This window comes from Leucopleurus acutus, assembly GCF_964270905.1.
Source record: "Leucopleurus acutus genome assembly, chromosome: 5".
Taxonomy (NCBI): Eukaryota; Metazoa; Chordata; class Mammalia; order Artiodactyla; family Delphinidae; genus Leucopleurus; species Leucopleurus acutus.
Window position 1 is genome coordinate 11,290,507 of NC_139147.1, and position 20,940 is coordinate 11,311,446.

General features: G+C 39.8%; 1 protein-coding gene across 2 annotated transcripts in view; it reads right to left on the reverse strand.

The window, feature by feature from the left end:
* The window catches only part of ITSN1 (intersectin 1), a gene marked incomplete at its 3' end in the record, with an annotated part of 230,302 nt that overhangs the window by 74,286 nt on the left and 135,076 nt on the right, over positions 1-20,940 (reverse strand). The window contains exons 17-20 of one of the 2 annotated variants that reach the window (XM_082840315.1): positions 13,592-13,719; positions 10,180-10,406; positions 8,222-8,343; positions 6,454-6,468 (exon numbers count right to left, since the gene is read on the reverse strand). In XM_082840315.1, coding sequence (XP_082696441.1) covers positions 6,454-6,468; positions 8,222-8,343; positions 10,180-10,406; positions 13,592-13,719 — 492 coding nt within the window. The remainder of the gene's footprint in view (positions 1-6,453; positions 6,469-8,221; positions 8,344-10,179; positions 10,407-13,591; positions 13,720-20,940) is intronic. The other variant, XM_082840316.1, reaches the window with a different exon arrangement.

Here is a 20,940-nt window from a genome sequence, read left to right on the forward strand (position 1 = left end):
TGCATGTTATTTATAAAACATTCAGTCCGTGGGAGAGCTTCCTTGCTGCTCTACCTCAGGAACCCTATTGTCATGGGTAAAAGCAGTTTTTAAAGCTGAGAATTCTCCAAAAAGGAGTTCCCCGAGATAGCCGCTGCTTCCAAAGGTTCTATTTTTGGCTGTACAGTTCTGGTGCTAACACTTGTATCAATGTGAGCACGTGGGCCACTTCTCATTCAGCCGCCCAGCATTGTTTTTTTCTTTCTTTCCTTTTTCTGGGCAGCCTGAATTGTTTCTCCAGGTGAGGATTTAAGGTGACCTTTTTTTCCCACTTGGATCTTATTTTCTGCTGAACTCAAATGGCTAGATGCCTTTTCTCTCTTGTTTATATTTATTGGTGATATTACGACGCACTTTAACTTTATTGCTGTTTTGCACTGGAAACACAGCTGTTTCTAGGTCAGGCTGAGCCAGGGCCTCCCCAGCTTCTCAGCGGGTTAAACAGCCCAGTTCCTGTCCCTTCCACACATCCCAGGACCAGAGGTAAGGTCTGGCAGCAGTGAGTGAGGACCTGGAGCCAGACACAATCGCTCCGCCTCAAGACTGCAAAGTGGGGCTTCCCTGGTGGCGCAGTGGTTAAGGATCCGCCTGCCAATGCAGGGGACACGGGTTCGAGCCCTGGCCTGGGAAGATACCACATGCCGTGGAGCAACTAAGCCCCTGCGCCACAACTACTGAGCCTGTGCTCTAGAGTCCATGAGCCACAACTACTGAGCCCGCGCGCCTACAGCCCGTGCTCTGCAACAAGAGAAGCCACCACAATCAGAAGCCTGTGCACCATAATAAGGAAGACCCAATACAGCCTAAATTAAATAAATAAATTAAAAAAAAAATACTGCAAAGTGTCATGATTAAGAGCAGGGCTCTGCAATTAGACTGCCTCCGTTTTAACACCACTTCTACGTTATTAGCTGGTTGACTTTGGGCAAAGTGTAATCTCTTGGTGCCTTGGTTTCTTCAGCTCTGCAATTAGACTGCCTCCGTTTTAACACCACTTCTACGTTATTAGCTGGTTGACTTTGGGCAAAGTGTAATCTCTTGGTGCCTTGGTTTCTTCATCTGTAAAATGAAGGATAATACCAGTACCTGTTTTATAATAGTTGTTGTAAAGAATGATAAGTATCTAGAACACTGCTTGGCATATGAGACGTGCTTAATGACAGATTTTCTAAAGCCATCTCTCCTGTTGTCCAGGTCTGACTCTACTGCAGTTCTCTTTTGCCCTGTTCTAAAAGCCTGGCCTCTATTTGACCCTGTTTACTTTAGGTAAACAGAGATTTCTGGTTCTCTATGGGGAGTTCCCTGCTCTAGAAACCCGTCTAGCACCTTAGGCCCTCGGGGTTGGCCTTCCTATCTTCCTGTAGGGGCTGGAATGTGATCCCTGATCACGACCTATCAAACTCCTACTGGTCTAAGCTAGTTGGACCTCCTTGAATGCCAGCTGCTTTACTTAATTATGTCCTGTGACCCACTGTCATTCCCTTGAGACATGGGTCTTACCTGGTTAACCAGACTTTTGGTTGACATCTGGAATTGGATCTGAAGCCCTGAGGAAATGTTCCACCCTATGGACTTGTCTAGCTCACACCCTAGTTGATCACACCCAGCCTTGTCCCCTGATATGACAGAAAGCAGGCTTCACCACTGAAAGGTGCTTGTATGTACTCAGGAAGGGGAGAGGGTGCCACATCAGCTCCTTGTCCCTGCAAATAAGAGTTTCTGCCATCCTTGAGAGCAATGGTGAAATCAGTATTTCACTTTTAACCAAGGAAATCCATCAGTCAACTTGAACAAACAATAATCTCAATTAGTTTGATCTATTCTTATATGAATCCATTAATTTTAATGAGTAATTAAATTTTAATTTTAAGGTTCAGAGGTTATAATAAAAATTCCCTCCTAACATTAAATTAACCACTTAGAAAAAGCATAAGGGGTCTCATATGAAAATGAGAAATATTCCTTCCTGGATTTGAAAAGCTTTACTCAAAATGCCAATCCCCTTGTGGAAAAACGGGACATAAAATTAGGATAGAATAAGCAAAGTCAAGCACACAAACTTCTTTGTAATGTGGCTGGCTATAATGTGGACTTATACACACATAGGGTAGATTCATCTATCGGTGGCTGTAAGTCAGGGGGATTTTGATATTAACAATATTGGTCTTTTTAAAAAATTAATTAATTGATTTATATTTATTTTTGGCTGCGTTGGGTCTTCGTTGCTGCACGTGGGCTTTCTCTAGTTGCAGTGAGCAGGGGCTACTCTTCATTGCGGTGCACGGGCTTCTCATTGTGGTGGCTTCTCTTGTTGCGGAGCACGGGCTCTAGGCGTCGCAGGCTTCAGTAGTCGTGGCATGCAGGCTCAGTAGTTGTGGCTTGCGGATTTAGTTGCTCCGCAGCATGTGGGATCTTCCTGGGTCAGAGCTCGAACCCGTGTCCCCTGCATTGGCAGGTGGATTCTTTACCACTGCACCACCAGGGAAGCCCAACAATATTGGTCTTAATACAATTTCATTTAATCAGCCCCATAGCAACACCTCAAAGCATTTGGGGTCATTCTAGTGAAACATCAAAGTGGGAAGCACAAACCCCAAATGTTGCTTAAATGTCTGGGAATATGTTACAGATCTAGTCTACGAACTGTTAATAATTATGCACTGCATACTGTAGGGCACTGATGCAACAGTCAAATGCACACAGCATATCAGGTTCAAGTACACGTGGCTGAAACCCAATAATATTTCTTTTCTCAATGTTCATATGCTTCATGACCGCCATCTTCATGGTGACACTAAGATTTTTAAAGCCTCTGACCTTGTCACAAAGAAGGGTAACAGAAATTCCCTCTCCCCTCACAAGCAGGACAAAGGGCATGGACAGCAAACAGGTTTAAACTGTGTACCAACTTAGACCCACCAGTGCAGCTGCCTGGGATGTGCTGCAGAATGTAGGGAGAAGCACGTTTCGTACATTTGCTAGTTTGGAAGTAAAAGGTTTCCCCCTAAGCTCCTGGATGAGGATATTAAAACTGTTTTCTAAAGCGCGAATCTAGAGGTTGGCAAAATTCTCCTTAACTTGCGCAGCGACTGAACTGTGCAGCTGTAGCACAAAAGCAGCTGTAAGCAATATGTAAATGAACATGCCTGAATGTGTTCCAATAAAACTTTATTACAAAACAGGCACGGGCTGGATTTGGTCCACCCCTGGAATCAGGTATGTGCTGATCCCTCAACACAGCAATGGCTCAGATGTTAAGATTATAGAAATCTAAGAAAGGCAGGAAATAAAAGGTACTGACTACATTGAAACAAAACAAAACAAAACAAAAAACCCCAAAACAATTCTCCATCAAGAAAAGGAAAGGAAAAAAGAATGAGTTTAAATTGTTACAAAAGAAACACTAAATTAGAAGATAAACAACTTTCTGAATGAACTAATGGGTTGATGACTGACAGCCCCTAAAGAAGTCTCCTTTTTTGGATATCTCTAAGAAGAGGATATTTCCCAGAATGACTTGGGATTAGTCCAGACAGAAAAGAGATTAGGTTAGATCAGTGGTTCCCTAAACTGACTCCCTGATAGAACCACCTGGACAAGATTTTGAATCCTAAATATGGATGAAAAGTTCCCACAGTCTCTGGGGGTGAGCCCTGGATTGGTTGTGGGTTTTTTTTTTTTTTTTTTAAGGTCCCTGAGAAGGATTGATGCACTCAGCCCTGCACCATTTAAAACCAGCTGAGTAGATCATCAGCCTGTATTCTTAAGATAAACTTCAACAAAATGGCAGTGAGCAGAGGTGTTCCAATTTCTTTTTTTTTTCTGGCTGCGTGGCATGTGGGATCTTAGTTCCCTGACCAGGGATCGAATCTGCGCCCCCTGCATTGGAAGTGTGGTCTTAACCTCTGGACTGCCAGGGGAGTCCCTAATCTCTTATGCTATTCCAATACACTGTGGATATCAAATTGGACTTATTCACCCTCCAGGTGTTGGGACCTCCAGATCAGAAGACAGGTCATAGATTTTCAAAGTATCTAAGCCTTAGTTGTCTAGGTCAAACTCAATTAAGATGTTTCCATTCAGAAGTCTTCCCTGAGCACCTTAGTTCACTCTGATTTCTTTCCTCTTTTACATTCCTAGCAGTTAGTGAGCATTCATTGGGAACTTCCTCACACAATGGCCTTTTCATGTGTTTCTCCCTATTTTTCTAAAGAGATTTTAAACATATGAGTGGGAGAATTATCTTATATTTTTTTGTATTATCAACAACATTTAGAACAGGATGATATATAAAATACCACTTTAATTTTTGTTAATCATGAAAAAAAATTTTTGGAGAAAATTGCGCTGATAATCAAGTTTTTTTAACAACAAAATATTTTTTAAAGCCCCCTCCAAGACTGCCTACATTAAAACAGAAAACATTGCTAGACTTCTAAAATCTAACAGGTATAGTTAGCTACTTTTCAGAGAAGTTTGAGAAATCTGAGAAGCCGATGATTACTGTGCCCACAAAAGTAGGTGAACTCCTGATTATTCAACCAAGACAGACTGCTAGGAATGTTCTATTGCATATTTTTCATGATCGTGTTTCTCAACTGCAAACTTCATGAAATAAAAAAATTGCTACGATTACATGTCCATTTCCACTTGTTGGGTACCGATCATTAGCCTCACAAACATAATACAGTAGAATGCCATTTGAGGTGTCTTGCTGCATCTTGTGGTACAAAATGAAGACACCAACGTCATCCCCTCCGCAAGAGAATACAGTATACCTCACAGCACAGCCCTTTTGTTAACATATGTGGGATGTCTGAGATAAAATAAACACCATTCCAGGCCTGGGGATACATTCTCTGTTAATAGTTGTCGAAGTTGGATTTATCTTTAGTGTTTCATTAAAAATTACAAATGTTAATACATTTGTAAACATGAATATAGAATTACATAGAATTAAACATGAAAGACACCTCTCTAACTGCCCAGTGGTAACCACTGTGAACAGTTTGATGCCTATACCGCGAGACTGTAAACTATATACGTAAAAACATTCATACATACACACAGAGCTTTTTATTTAACCAAATGCAATTATGCTATACATATTGTTTCTGCTTTTTTACTAGAGTTTATTTGTATATGTAGATCTGTGTAATTTTTAAAAACATCTTCATTATATTTATTGTTTAGCTGTATCACAATTTATTTAAACTATTCCCTTACTGATGGATACTGGGCTGTTCCTTGTTTGCTTTTACCAACAATGCTGCAGTGAACACCCATGGACACATTTATTTGTGCACTTGCTAAAAACAGCCTAGAGGAGGGAGAGTAACAGAATTCCTAGGTCAAGGGGAATGAGAATTTTAAATTTGAATAGGTATTGCCAAATTGCCCTCCAAATGGCTTAGCCAATTCATACAACCACACTGACGATGTATACTGTATCCACTTTCCTACACTTGACAAAGCTTAATATTATCAAACTCTTAAACTTGCTCACTGGAGAGATGAAATATGCTATCTCATTTTTAACATTTACATTTTCCTGATCACCAAAGAAAGAAGCATCTTTTTGTTTTGTTTTGTTTTGTTTTTTGCGTTACACAGGCCTCTCACTGTTGTGGCCTCTCCTGTTGCAGAGCACAGGCTCCAGACGTGCAGGCTCAGTGGCCATGGCTCACGGGCCCAGCCGCTCTGCGGCATGTGGGATCCTCCTGGACCGGGGCACGAACCCGTGTCCCCTGCATCGGCAGGCGGACTCTCAACCACTGTGCCACCAGGGAAGCCCCTTTTTGTATTTTTTAAAAATCATTTACTTTTCTTCATCTGTATATGTCTCTTTATATCCTCAGCCAACTTTTTAAAGCTGTGGGTTTCTTTCATATTAACTTTTCAGAGTCTTTATGTAATATGGATAGTGACCCTTTGTCTCCTATGTATTTTGCAATCTACTGGATTTAATTTTTTAATATTGTCAAATCTGTCCATATTTGTCATTGATGGCTTCTAGTTCTAACTCAGAAAGGCATTTCTTAGAAAACTATTCCAATATTCTCCTTAAAAAGAAAGGAAAAAAAAAGCCTTTTAAAAAAGAATTTTAAGTTTAACCTACTTGGAACTTATTTTTGTCCATGATCTGAGACAGAGACTTGACCTAATAATTTGCCAATACGGAAACTTCAAGTTAGTCCTTTCACGGAATCTAGCAAACAGAAACCTGGTAACACAAACTTTTACACCTTTTTCTTCATTTTCTATTTTAAGCACAACCTACTACACAAACTCAAAACATCTTTTTATTGCCACGACAACACCCAAAGATATGTGTACTTACACAGAATTAAACTGATTTAAGAGAACAAAACATTTAATAAGATGCAGACTTCCTGACAGTCACAAGGCACTCACCCATTCCCCTTTAACCTCCACCAGGAAAGCAAAGGTTTGAAAGCAAGGCAAAATACATGTTTAATGAAATGTTTCATTCTCATGGTATATCTACACTCTATTCTTCTAGTGGGGCTGGTGCTTAACTAGTCAGTTTGAGGAAAAGGACTCAATACCGTTGTAACAAGACTATGTTTCAAAAAAAATAGCAATATATACTCATTAAAATATAGATCATCTGTAACATTTCCTTATCGTAATATTTGGTAACACTTCCTTATTTCAGGAAGAGAACATTACTTTTCTGCACCTTCTGTTGCAACAAAATCCAGTTTCAAATATGTTAGGCTTTTTTTTTTTTTTAAAGCAGTATAAAAATCAACTTTGTAATGAGGTCTTCTCTGCTATGGCATTGTACCTTCATAATGTTTAGATTCCTGCTATTGCATGGTATTTAGATAATTTCTAATTAATCTGCTTTAAAAGGCACAAGATATTTCAAAGACTAGGCCGGAGGAATAAAGCAGCCTCAGGCCATTAGGAAAAAGAAGATGGGGAAGAAGCTGCGAAACACTCGGCCTGGGTCACCATTCACGTGCAGTGTGGTGCGTCCACACTTGAGAGAAACCAGCAGTTCTTTCTGTAAAGAATGAGTGAGGCTGGTGCCCAAGCATTCAAAACTCTGTCCTGGACGAAGGCAGAGAGATTACTGGAAGAGGGTTTCGTTATTGTTAGGGAGATGTTGACTTTGAAAAATTCTGGAGCATTGGGCACGACTCCCTTATTTCCAGCCCATAAGAACTAGAGAAAAAGCTATCAGAAAATAAGGGGAGAAGGGATTGAGTTCTTTGAGGACCAAACACACTGTTCTTTCTATATATTTTGGCCCATGAAAGATCACATACTCTAAATACAGACACGATGCATAAATGGAAGATGAATGCATGAGTAACTACAGTGACTGCATGACACCCTTTTATACTTCAAAGACATGGGTCCTACTATGGGAAGTGTGTTTGTCTCAATTCTTAACTTTCATAGTTCTTAAAAAATATTCTGAACATTTCCATAATAAAAAGAAAAAAAAAAGCCAACAGTAATGCAAAGCTTAACCACTTCTAAGACTTACGTTAATAACTGGATTGAGGAACTACTATTTTCTTTTAGGAAATAATTTAGGTCAACCACATTGCTTTATTCTTTCTTAAACTGGTTACTATAGTTTTAGTTACAATCATAAGATTATTATTATTATAATTAAACAAGCTGTAAAAAGCAAAGTTCTAAACTCTTTCATCTGTTCATTTATAGAGTAGGAAAGCAGGTTAACTGTATTTAATTCATTACTCTTCACACAATTCAAAGTTTACACAAAGGGAAAAAAAGATGCTTTGACCCAAAGATACAAAAATTATCAGTGGCAACTATGAAAATGATGATCCAGCATTTTGCATTTAAAACTATTTCTGAAAGACTACTTTTAATATCTAAGTAGTAATCTAAACTCTAAAATTACCAGAGCTTTACACATTTAAAAATATGCAAGGCTATGTTAAGAACCCATTTTCTTTAACAATCCTATTTTAAAGTGATGCTGGGATACGTTTTTAAGTGCCAACTTTCATTCTAATAGAAAAGGAAGAAGAGTGAGGCTATACTTCAAAAACTCAAATGCTGGATTACTGGATTTCACACTCACTAACCATTTTACAATTGTCAAATAAAGTACAAAAAGAGGACAGATGCTAACCATCAACAGAAAGCACGCTTTTGCTGGAGTCTTTCTTACCATGACTATATCTCCTGGCTGGATCGTGATTTCATCGTGACTTCTGGACTCAAAGGGATAGAGTGCTCGGTAATACACCACCTTTACATTCTCCTGTGCAGAAATGCTAAGTGGACCTTTTTCTGTTTACGAGGAAAGAAGGAGAAGGGAACAAAAATAAACCGTTACACGGAACACAAATGCATGACACAAGCCAAATTACAGACATCTATCTCCTCTGCTGCCTATCTTAACATCTGAACAATTTACATCTCCTCAAGGAATTTCTGGAACACATAGTGAGGATGTGTTTGGTTCTGAAACCAAAGGAGAGCCAAATCTGATGTCAGCAACTAGAACCCATCAGAGAGGTCATTAGTGGACGCTAAACCAAGGTCATCCCAGTGCTGAGTGCAGTGAGGCTGCCTGAAGTCCCTGTTCTCTGCTCCCTGGCTTAGGTGTCAACAGTGCGCACCTATAAAGCATCCAGACCTCTTTCCCCCATGCAGGGTGTCTAGCACGATGCAGCAGTTCGAATGTGATGCAAATTTGAAACAGCCAACTCATAGGGGAGGGGGCAAAGAAGCACAACTTTAACTTTCCATATTAAGAGACATGGAAAGGTTGATGTTTTAGGCCCTCAATGTGGTCATGTAAAACATAAGTGCTGATTTCACCAAGAACCGTTCTTATTGATCATTCAATTGTAATTCCTGGTGAATTACACGTCCTAGAGAAAAAAATGAACCAAGGACAGACCCTAGATGAAAATAATGTAGCTTTACAATGAAGTAAAATTTTTAAAAATGCACGTGAGCAGAGGATATTTTGGATCCTGATTAATAACTACTCACAGCCCTCTGAACTGTTTTTACCCAAGAGCTGCAAGTATTTTGATACACACCTATTTTCTCTGAAAAGCCGTGAAAGTACTATCTTTGTGTCATCTTGAACTGAATGATGTGCATAATTTCCCACTGACCAAAGGAGAAAAAAAATCCTCATTTTATACCAAGAGGACGCATAAGGAACTTAAGATCAAGTCATGGTGAAATAATTTTCAGATCAAAAAAAATATTAAAACATATATTTTGTCCTCGTATGGCACAGGCTCCTGTGTGGATCTGATGGCTTGCCAGTCTTTCTCCCTGGACTGCATGCATCTTGAGGCAGGGAGGGTGTCGGCCAACTCTGAACCCTCACTCCCATCCCTGCCCGCTGTGCAAACAGGAAACAAACATTTGTCATTTGCCAAACAAAGGAAAAGGCCATCACTTTCCTCAGCTGAGTATTATCTCCTAAGCTTTACAATATCGTACAGCCACACAAGAATTTAAAAAATACATTCTAGTTTGCATCTGATAAAAGGGATAATGTTTTCTAGCTATTTCAAAGTCTTTCATTTATCGTTATTTATAAAGATGTAACTTATGTTCAAAGGGCAAAAAAAAAAAAAGTTTCAAAAGGTAAGAACACAGTTGTATGCAGTGCAGACTGAAGACAGTGAATGTCACGTCACTATAGGCAAGGGGAAGAAGTGCCACTTCCTGCTTTTGAGACAGCCCTGAAGTTCCCAGAGAACATAACAAAACAGAGAAGCAGGAAGGGTTATGACCTCCATTTGGAATACAGGTGTATGAATGGGTCTTGACAATGAAACTTCATGCCACTGTCGTCTGCAAAAGACTTCTGGATGCCAAAGGTTGGCACGGTGTGGGGAGAACTAAACAGACATCTGATGATGCTAGAAGATGAACAGCTGCACCATCCAAAAAAAGACGCTGACGTTCTCATCGCTATGAACACAGCCAAGATAGAGCCTGATAAGACATGAATATTTCCCAAGAGGATCTGGGAGAACAGGACTTTTTTTTTTTTTAATTTTTATTTTGTATTGGGGTATAGTTGATTTACGATGTTGTGTTAGTTTCAGGTGTAGAAAAGGACTTATTTGCTAGAATAATTTTGGCCTCTCATACCTGCGGTGGACCAGGGTGCTTGGACAGCTGGCTTAGCTGGCTCTTGTTGATGGAAAAGCCGACTCAGCTTGTCTTGCATTTCCTGTTTGCCCTTTTCCTCACTCTCCTTCTTTTTGACACTCTCTTCCCTTTTGAGTTTTTCCTCCTCGTGGGGTTTTCTTGGCCGCTGATGCTCATCTTCTTGTTGCACGTGCTCCAGCCACTGCTGGTCCCTTTCCTGAGCTCGTCTGTCAACAAAATGCCTGATTACAGCAGGGAAGCAACTCCCAAGTTAACACTGCTGTGTGGCCTCTTTGCACAAAGAGCTCCATCTAGTCAACGGGATGCTAAACACCAAGGGATATTGTTCTTCAGATGGAGGGATCGGAATCAATGAAACAGAGGCTCTCAAGGCTCCCTTTCTGAGTGAGATGAAATCACATGATGTAGAAAAACAAAGAAAGAAAATTCCTGATGTAGCTAGCTTATAAAGTGATTAGAAAAAAATCACAAAAATACTTCTCGATTTTAAAACTGGCATATAATTGCAAAGAAAAATAAAAGCCATACAACATAGGAACATAACTTCCATGAAGAGAAAGTATACCCAGCACTGCAAATGAAATATTGCTTAAAGAAGTCCATGAACAATTAGATCACTGAGGGGACACACTGTATGTACACGCACACAAGTAGCTCCCCAGAACTGAAGCGGGAACCAACAGGTTATTTTGAACCCTTCAGATAGTAACCAACCCTTACTAAGCAACAGTTTCTATGTATCTTACTGAATTCGACTGCTTTGTTTTTTAAACTAGCTGACGCGAAGTGCAATTAAATATAGGCCTTGAAAAATATGATGGCCTCAACCTGAAATCCATAGGAAAAGATCAGGGATGATTTTTCCCTCATTCCATAATATTTTAGAAAATCAGAAAACACTTTAAATGATCACACATTAAATGAAACTAATGTGGGACTTCCCTGGTGGCACAGTGGGTAAGACTCTGAGCTCCCAATGCAGGGGTCCTGGGTTTGACCCCTGGTCAGGGAACTAGATCCCACAGGCATGCCGCAACTAAGAGTTTGCTTGCCACAGCTAAGGAGCCCGCCTGCCGCAACTAAGGAGCCCATGCACTGCAACTATGACATGGTACAACAAAATAAAGAAAGAAAGAAACTAATATGCAATAATAAATGATACCATGTTAATAATAACTAGTCCTCCACGTTTGTTAACTACTTTAACCCTCACACTAGGTAGGTAGGTCCTATCATTATCATCCAAATTTTACAGATGAAAATGAGGCAGAGGGAGTGAATGACTTGTCCAAGGTCACACAGCCACACCAGCTTGGGGACCACTTCAGGCAGCCTGGTTCTAAAGTCTACAGCACGAATCGCTAGCCTGTGACATGGCTAACGCACAAAGGTCATCTCCTGGAACTAGGAAACTGCTAAGGGAACATGATATAAACAAATAAAACTTTTATTCTCCATTAAAAAAATATTATATTTATTTCTACTCTGTATAAACGTGAAGCTTTACTGCAGTAGAATTCTTTTCAATTTAAATCAAGCATTTCACTTACAATTTTCAAAACATCTTTTTTTTTTTTTTTTTTTTTTTTGTGGTACACGGGCCTCTCAACTGTTGTGGCCTCTCCCGTTGCGGAGCACAGGCTCCGGACGCACAGGCTCAGCGGCCATGGCTCACGGGCCCAGCCGCTCCGCTGCATGTGGGATCTTCCCAGACCGGGGCACGAACCCGTGTCCCCTGCATCGGCAGGTGGACTCTCAACCACTGCGCCACCAGGGAAGCCCCAAAACATCTTTTAAGAAAGCATAAAAGACATTTTTTGGAGGGGTAGGAATGTTAATTGTTATTCATAACAACAAATAAAATTTGCTTAACATATTCCACCAATAAAGGCCACCATTTATAAAAGCATATAACCACGTAATTTCTGAAGTTAAATTCTGGGTGCTATTTATCATACAATTGTAAGCAGAAAATTTAAACTTTTATATCATGACACTGTATGTGTATTTCTACTCTGTAGGAAAGTGAAACTTTGGTGCAGTGTATTGTGAATAATAAACTTCGAAGATAAGAAAATGATGGAGTTAATCAACATATCCAAGGAATTAATCCCTGGGACATAATCCTAGACCTACCTCCTTCCACCAAGAGAACCATAAAATAGTCCTCTAAATGGGTTTGAAACCCTACCTACCCACTGGCATGATAAAAAAGACCAAAACACCAAATGCAAAATACAATATGTACCCATAATAAAAAGTGCTGCAGAAGTACACCCTGGGGACTTCCCCGGTGGTCCAGTGGTAAAGAATCCATCTTCCAATGCAGGGGATTCGGGTTTGATCCCTGGTTGGGGATCTAAGATACCACATGCCGTGGGGCAACTAAGCCCACGTGCCACAACTACTGAGCCCGCTTGCCTCAACTAGAGAGCCCATATGCTGCAAACTAAAGAGCCCATGCGCTCTGGACCCCGCACACCACAACTAGAGAAAAGCCCGTGCACCGCAACGAAGATCCCACATGCCACAACTAAGACCTGATGCAGCCAAAAATGAAATTAAAATAAATAAATAAATAAATAAATGTTTAAAAAAAAAAAAATGTGCACCCTGGCAGTTAAACTGAGCTCAGGCCAGTAAAAGTCAGTGACTTGCCTAAAGTATGAGTTTCCTCATCTTTTTAGTCTAATTTCAATAACCAATTTTTATAATTTACACTATATCATTGGGATATTTGGTCACTTTTGTTTCTTGGGAGTCTAAAATCAATTTGTAGTTTAAAAAGCAAATATCTGATAACAAAATCAGACACACCAAAAGGGAAACAATAAATTTCTACAATTTACTACGAAAGGTTACAAATAAAAGACTACAGACATAAATATTCAAACAAAAATGTGTCTGTGTCCTAAGCAGCAGCAGCAACAGCAAATTTTCTCCTTTTGTACTCGAGTTTCATTTGCAGTTGAAAAAAAAGAAGAAAGAAGATGGCGTGGTATACTTTCTGTCTCACTGGAGAAACCCTGTGTGGCCACTGAGCTCAGGGACTTTGATTTGAAACCCAGGACTCTGATGGCCACTGTTATTAAAAGGCTGTGAACTGGAAACGTATTTTGGTCATTGGCATGCAAACAAGCATACCAAGTGTCCCAATTTCTTGTATAATTACATTTATCTACATAGTTGTAGCCTGAGAGAGCTCTGGGCACCAACCAAAAACTTTGGGGGGTACTTACACATGCAAAGATTTATATATACATGTGCCCACACACACATTAAAGACTGAAGGCTCTTTCTGGTGCAGTAAGAACTTGGAGAAGCCCCGCAAAGAATAGTAAATACTCAAAGTTCCTTCCAGAAGGGTCCACAATCCACTGAAAAGACTCACCTTTGGGCTTCTCCTTTTTGTTTTTCTAATTCTATGATCTTTCGCTCTTGTTCTTTCTGTTTCAGTCGTTCAGCCTCTATGGACTTCTGTTTCTGTAGCTGCTGCTTATTATGTATTTCTCTTAGTTCCTATAAATGATCAAGAAACAGTTCATGTAATGACATGCGCTGATAGACATTTCCACTGTTTATCAGCATGCAACATTTCATAGTGGGGAAGCCCAGACATGTAGGAGATAATGCTTCAGGTTTGAAAAACGTTAACTTGGAAAATTATAATTACTCTACATTTTGACATGACTGATCTCCAGAAGCTGTCTGAGATCATATTTTAGTGAGCCATAACACACTGCACCATGGTCCATGAGGTGCTTTAGAAGGAGCTTGCTAGGGACGAGCATTAGAAAAACTATACTGCTCAGGGCTCAGCAACAATAATGGAACTCAACCAATTTTGAGACACGGTGATGATCATGAATGGAATCTTAAGATTCTTTTGATAATAATCAATACCAACCTCCACTGGCTTTGAAGATGTACACACTTCTTCATACACCTGCTCCACTAAACCATTACAACCTCACCTCCTTCTTATGATATGCTGCTTTGAAACAAAACGACATCCTTCTCCTCCACAACTTTGAGTCTCCCCCCAGGGTATATTTTTCTTCAAATCAGACCTCTTCCGAAGCATCTTTTCTTATTAAAACCATGTGTGAAGCTGACAGCTGCCCCAAACTAAGCCAGCAGTCAGATGGAAAGTAAAAAGCTATAATTTGATTATCACTTTGGATCCGATTTCCTCATTTGATACTAACACAGGAATAACAGTAATTTCCTTAGCATGCTACTGAAAATAAAGTGTATTTTATGATATTTAAAGTACTCAAGTCAGAAGTTTAAACATCCAAAAATATAAAGAACAAAGAAATGCCTGTTGGTGGGGGAAAACCCTCGGATTCTATAGGAATCAAATGGTCACTAACAGATTCAGTCACCAAATCTCTTCTTACTTGTGTTAACAATAAATCAGACAAGTCAAAGTGTCCAGTAGAACCAAGAGTAAAGTTCCAGTTGACTTCTTGGTCTGGCTAACTAGGGGGGCAGCCAAGGGGTCTATATGGTGAGATTTAAGAACTAAGGCCTGGGCTTCCCTGATGGCGCAGTGGTTGAGAGTCCGTCTGCCGACGCAGGGGACACGGGTTCGTGCCCCGTTCCGGGAAGATCCCATATGCCGCGGAGCGGCTGGGCCCGTGAGCCATGACCGCTGAGCCTGCGTGTCTGGAGCCTGTGCTCCACAACGGGAGAGGCCACAACAGTGAGAGGCCCGCGTACCGCAAAAAAAAAAAAAAAAAAGAACTAAGGCCTGCCCTGTCTTCTCTTGATTTGCTCACTGGTAAGTCCAGATGGGTAGGTTTCTTCCTGCCTTATTTCTACCTTTAGATTTCATTCACAGATCAGACATCAAAGGTAGAGAGATTGTCTGAAGAAGATCAGTGTTAAAATGCACTTATTCCTAGAGAAAAGCCCTAAAGTGAGGCTAACCTTTTCCTACTAGCTAGACCGTTCTTAAGATGAAGTTAGAATGTATGTAACAAGCATTCTGTATACCATAAGTGACATTGAGAGGTCCTAAAAGGGATCAATGCGATATGAGAAAAAGTTTAACTGGAGATCAGGAGGTTAGGGGGAGCAGGTACTGGGCAAGGAGGAAGGACTGGAGAGAAGGAGGTACTTGAAGAGGGGGAAGGAAGGAAAGAAGGAAGGGGCTTCAGTAGAGAACCCAGCAGATGAGCCTGGGAATAACCAGACAGGATGCAGCAGGAAGACACAGTTTTGTAAGGCACAAACTGAAGGACTATTCCCTGTGGCTGCAGCCATGGGCATGTGACTTCCAAATTATGAAGCGTACTTGAGACAGGAGTTTAGCTATAGAGGGGCCATGGAAGGCCAAGAATGGAAACTGGAACATAATGATGACGCCTTGGTCTGTTTACAGTTCTAAGAGACAAAAATGAACATCACAAAAAAAGAGTTCCATTTTTCATCATCTTTCTCACTGCTATACCATGGGATGTAAAACTTTAATGTGCTATAAGTTCAGCAGTATTGCTTTTCATAGTAATTTGGAATCAAGCATAAATAGTAATCTCTAAAAACATGAATAAAAAATCTGGTTAATATCTGGGATTTGATACTTCAGAGACAAATGGAAAATAAGGGTCAATTTCTGTTAGAGTTATTCGCACTCTTGGTTCAAGTTAATATCTACGTGAAAAGGAAAACTGCAGTGGAATGCTATTAATCGAAACTCTATATGTCCTAAGAGAGGAAGTCAAAAGTTTGCCTCTGCATAGACAGGGATGGCCCACTCTGTCACTGACCCAATGGCTGAGACCCTTTAAAAAGAAGGGTAAGAAGTGATGAAAATTTACTTTTTTTCCTACTTTCAAATTTCATCTTCAACTGCACAAAATTCTCAAATAGGTTCAGAAAAAAAGGTACCAGGATTTTAATCTCAGGTCCCTGATATGCACCACAAGCTAAATCAGAGTAGACAATCTTTAGTTTTTAGTTTTAAGATCTGTTAAATTGTTAGACATTGTTCATCACCATAAAAATTTATTCTCTATTTATCTGTGTCTCTTTTATTTAGGATTTTATTCTTATTACATAAACTAAAAAGGTATAACCAGTAAGCAAAATAATTCTAAGCTGAAATTAAATACAAAAGAGTAAGAAATGACAGAGGAGGGGACTTGCCTGGTGGCGCAGTGGTTAAGAATCCACCTGCCAATGCAGGAGACATGGGTTCAAGCCCTGGTCCAGGAAGATCCCATATGCCGTGGAGCAACTAAGCCTGTGCGCCACAACTACTGAGCCCGCACACCTAGAGCCCGTGCTCCGCAACAAGAGAAGCCACTGCAATGAGAAGCCTGCACACCACAACAAACAGTAGCCCCCACTCGCCACAACTAGAGAAAGCCCGTGTGCAGCAACAAAGACCCAGCGCAGCCATAAATAAATATTTTTTTTAAAAAAAGAAATGACAGAGGAGGAATCTGATTGTATATTAAAACAGAAAAATTCTTACTTCATCCAGGAAAAATGTATTTTAGGCATAGTGATATTCAAGACACTTAACAACACATACTTACTGCACAAGAGCTGGCCAGTTAGAATGGACACCGGCCATGATGTACCAATGCATCAGGTAGACCGGGGCACAAATGAAGATTTTTCATTTTAACAAAGAATTATACTGCATATTTCCTTTCTATATTGGGCTCTAGTAATTGGATATTAATTTATAGATCAATAATTACCAGATACAAAGTCAAGACAGATGGAAATAAAGCTAGCAACATATTATGAGGGACTATAAAATGAAAAGCAATAAGAAATAAACTTAAAGCATCTATAGGAAAAAAATCACGCTAATGAGAGTTTGAAAACAATTTTTAAATGTTTCAAATACATGAAGGAAGATATTTTTAAAAATTTAAAGCACACTTATTTTTTAGTATAAAAGAATTGGAGGATAAGCTGAACCTATCTTCGAAACTGTCTAAATAAGCTGCAGTTTCAAGTACCTCCAAGGAAATGGAGCTTGCAGGAGCCATAAAATAACAGATGTCAAATGAGGTAACAGAAGGCTCTGACATCTTATGATCCAGATTTGAAGACTGCAAAGTTTTTCTGTCATTTCCTTCATCCAAGTCAAATACTGCTGAGATACACAATCAAGTGTAAGAAAATCAAGATGCTATGAATAGTAAGGCATTCTGGGTTTTCCTCTCTTTCCTTGGACTTGGGAGTTTAAGATGGCATGAACTAAAATAAGCAGGAAATGTATGATTCCTCAGTTGATTCCTTTTTTTTTTTTAAAGCTGAACTTCTGAGATGGCAATCTATAGAATGAAGGAATATAAACTAAAAACTAGCTAACAACTTGCTTTTCTGTGCATGACAAGGAGCAACGGGTCCTTTCACATGGGAGCTGAGGGCTGCCCTGTTCCTTCATTCCTTTTCAATACCGTTTAAGAAATTCAAGTATAAGTATAGTTATTTACAAGTTGCCTTTTAATTCTTTCAGGGAAAACATTTTCCAGGTGACAAATAAATCTGGGGTTTTATTAATTTTTTTATTTACTTAGGAAATAAGAGAACTATTGGGAGAAGTAGCTAAGAAAAACTTCCCCACACAAAACGTATCAACTCTCCTGGTAATCAGCCTGATGTAAGTGACCCTGCAAATTCTGTTAAATCTTGTCACGGTTATTTCTCTATTATAACTAAGATAAGCAGAACAAATAAGAAATTACTGCCATTCAAAACTCAGTATCTCACTTGTAGCTCTTCCTCAGATTAATTTACTTTTTTCTAAAATAAGTAATTCTACAATCACATATTTATTTATTGGCTGTATATTTAACTAGCAATATGGTATTGAGTGTACAACTTTGTTGACCTTTCTTCTGAGTTCTACTCAAGGGTATATGTTTTACACTAGATATACTGAACAATAGCTTAATATTAACTCCTAATAAAGTATGGTGACTTTCTTAATAAATAAGAAATAAGCATGCATTCCATAAGTTTTAGCTACAAATAAATATATAGGAAAAATAAAACTCCTATAAAATGCATAGTATATATAAATTAAAATAAGATTTTGTCCACCAATAATATCTACAGAATTCTAAGATAAAGCAGAGTTTCTTATCCAGGATCTATGAAAAAACTTTGGCTCTGTGAACACTATGAAATTACATGCAAACTGGAGTATACTGGCATTTTTCTTGCTGAGAAGGCACATAGCTTTTATTTGACTCTCAAAGGGGTGTTGGATCAAACACAGATTATAAACCACAATAAGAAAATTATTGGCAAATAAAGACTCTGTCTTATATTAGTTAAGATTAATGAAAATCAACTTGTTTTTAAATTTCTTCCTTCAACCAAGGGGAAAAAGTCACTTATTTCCCCTAAAGAATTAAGATATTTGCACCATAAAACATCTTTGGACATCCTGTGGCATACAGCCAAAGTATTTCAAAAGCAATATGCTTCACAAATTGAATACTCAAGAAGATCCCATTTTTTGCCCTGAGAAATATGGCTCACTTTCAAGTTTACTAAAGACAGTTGTTCTATTGCTATGCAAGTGGCACAGAATCACTTAATTAAAAAACTGTGAGTGTTTCTCCTTCATTTGGTCTTAGAAACACTCAAAAATAAATGTATTATGTGAAGTGGTATTACATAAAGTATAAAGAAGTACCCACTGGGGTTCAAGATGACGGAGTAGAAGGACGTGCGCGCACTCCCTCTTGCCAGAGCACGGGAATCGCAACTAACTGTTGAACAATCATCAACAGGAAGACACTGGAACTCACCAAAAAAGATACCTCACATCCAAAGACAACGGAGAAGCCACAAGGAGATGGCAGGAGGGGAGCAATCACAATAAAAGCAAATCCCATAACCGCTGGTGGGCGACTCACACACTGGAGAACGAACACTTACACCACAGAGGTCCACCCACTGGAGAGAAGGTTCTGAGCCCCACGTCAGGCTTCCCAACCTGGGGGTCCGGCAACGGGAGGAGGAATTCCTAGAGAATCAGACTTTGAAGGCTAGCGGGATTTGATTGCAGGACTTTGACAGGACTGGGGGAAAAAGAGACTCCACTCTTGGAGGGCACACACAAAGTAGTGTGCACATCAGGACCAAGGAGGAAGGAGCAGTGACCCCATAGGAGACTGAACCAGACCTACCTGCTAGTGTTAGAGGGTCTCCTGCAGAGGCTGGGGGTGGCTGTGGCTCACCCCGGGGACAAGGACACTGGCAGCAGAAGTTCTGGGAAGTACTCCTTGGCATGAGCCCTCCCGGAGCCGACATTGGCCCCACCAAAGAGCCTGTAGGCTCCAGCGATGGGTCGCCTCAGGCCAAACAACCAACAGGAAGGGGACTCAGCCCCACCCATCAGCAGAAAAGCAGATTAAAGTTTTACTGAGCCCTGCCTACCAGAGCAACACCCAGCTCTACCCACCACCAGTCCCTTGCACAAGCCTCTTATATAGCCTCATCCACCAGAGGGCAGAAAGCAGAAGCAAGAAGAACTACAGTCCTGAAGCCTGTGGAATGAAAGCCACATCCACAGAAAGACAGACAAAATGAAAAGGCAGAGGACTATGTACCAGTTGAAGGAACAAGATAAAACCCCAGAAAAACAACTAAATGAAGTGGAGATAGGCAATCTTCCAGAAAAAGAATTCAGAATAATGACAGTGAAAATGATCCATGACCTCAGAAAAAGAATGGAGGCGACGACTGAGAAGATGCAAGAAATCTTTAACAAAGACCTAGAAGAATTAAAGAACAAACAAACAGAGATGAACAATACAAAAACTGAAATGAAAAATACACTAGAAGGAATCAATAGCAGATAACTGAGGCAGAAGAACGGATAAGTGACCTGGAAGACAGAATGGTGGAATACACTGCCACGGAACAGAATAAAGAAAAAAGAATGAAAAGAAATGAAGACAGCCTAGGAGACCTCTGCGACAACATTAAACGCACCAACATTCACATTACAGGGGTCCCAGAAGGAGAAGAGAGAGAGAAAGGACCCCAGAAAATATATGAAGAAATTATAGTTGAAAACTTCCCTTGGAAAAGGAAATAGCCACTCAAGCCCAGGAAGTGCAGACAGTCCCAGGCAGGATAAACCAAAGGAGAAACACGCTGAGACACATAGTAATCAAATTGACAAAACTTAAAGATAAAGAAAAATTATTAAATGCAACAAGGGAAAAACTGCAAAAAACATACAAAGGAACTCCCATAAGGTTAACAGCTGATTTCTCAGCACAAACTCTACAAGCCAGAAGGGAGTGACACAATATATTTAAAGTGATGAAAGGGAAGAACCTACAACAAAGACTACTCTACCTGGCAAGGATCTCATTCAGATTCGATGGAGAAATCAAAAGCTTCACAGATAAGCAAAAGCTAAGAGAATTCAGCCCACCAAACCAGCTCTACAACAAATGCTAAAGGAACTTCTCTAGTGGGAAACACAAGAGAAGAAAAGGACCTACAAAAACAAACCCAAAACAATTAAGAAAATGGTAATAGGAACATACATATCGATAATTACCTTAAATGTTAATGGTTTAATGCTCCAACCAAAAGACACAGGCTCGCTGAATGGATACAAAAATAAAACCCATATATATGCTGTCTATAAGAGACCCACTTCAGACCTAGGGACACATACGACTGAGAGGGAAGGGATGTAAAAAGATATTCCATGCAAATGGAAATCAAAAGAAAGCTGGA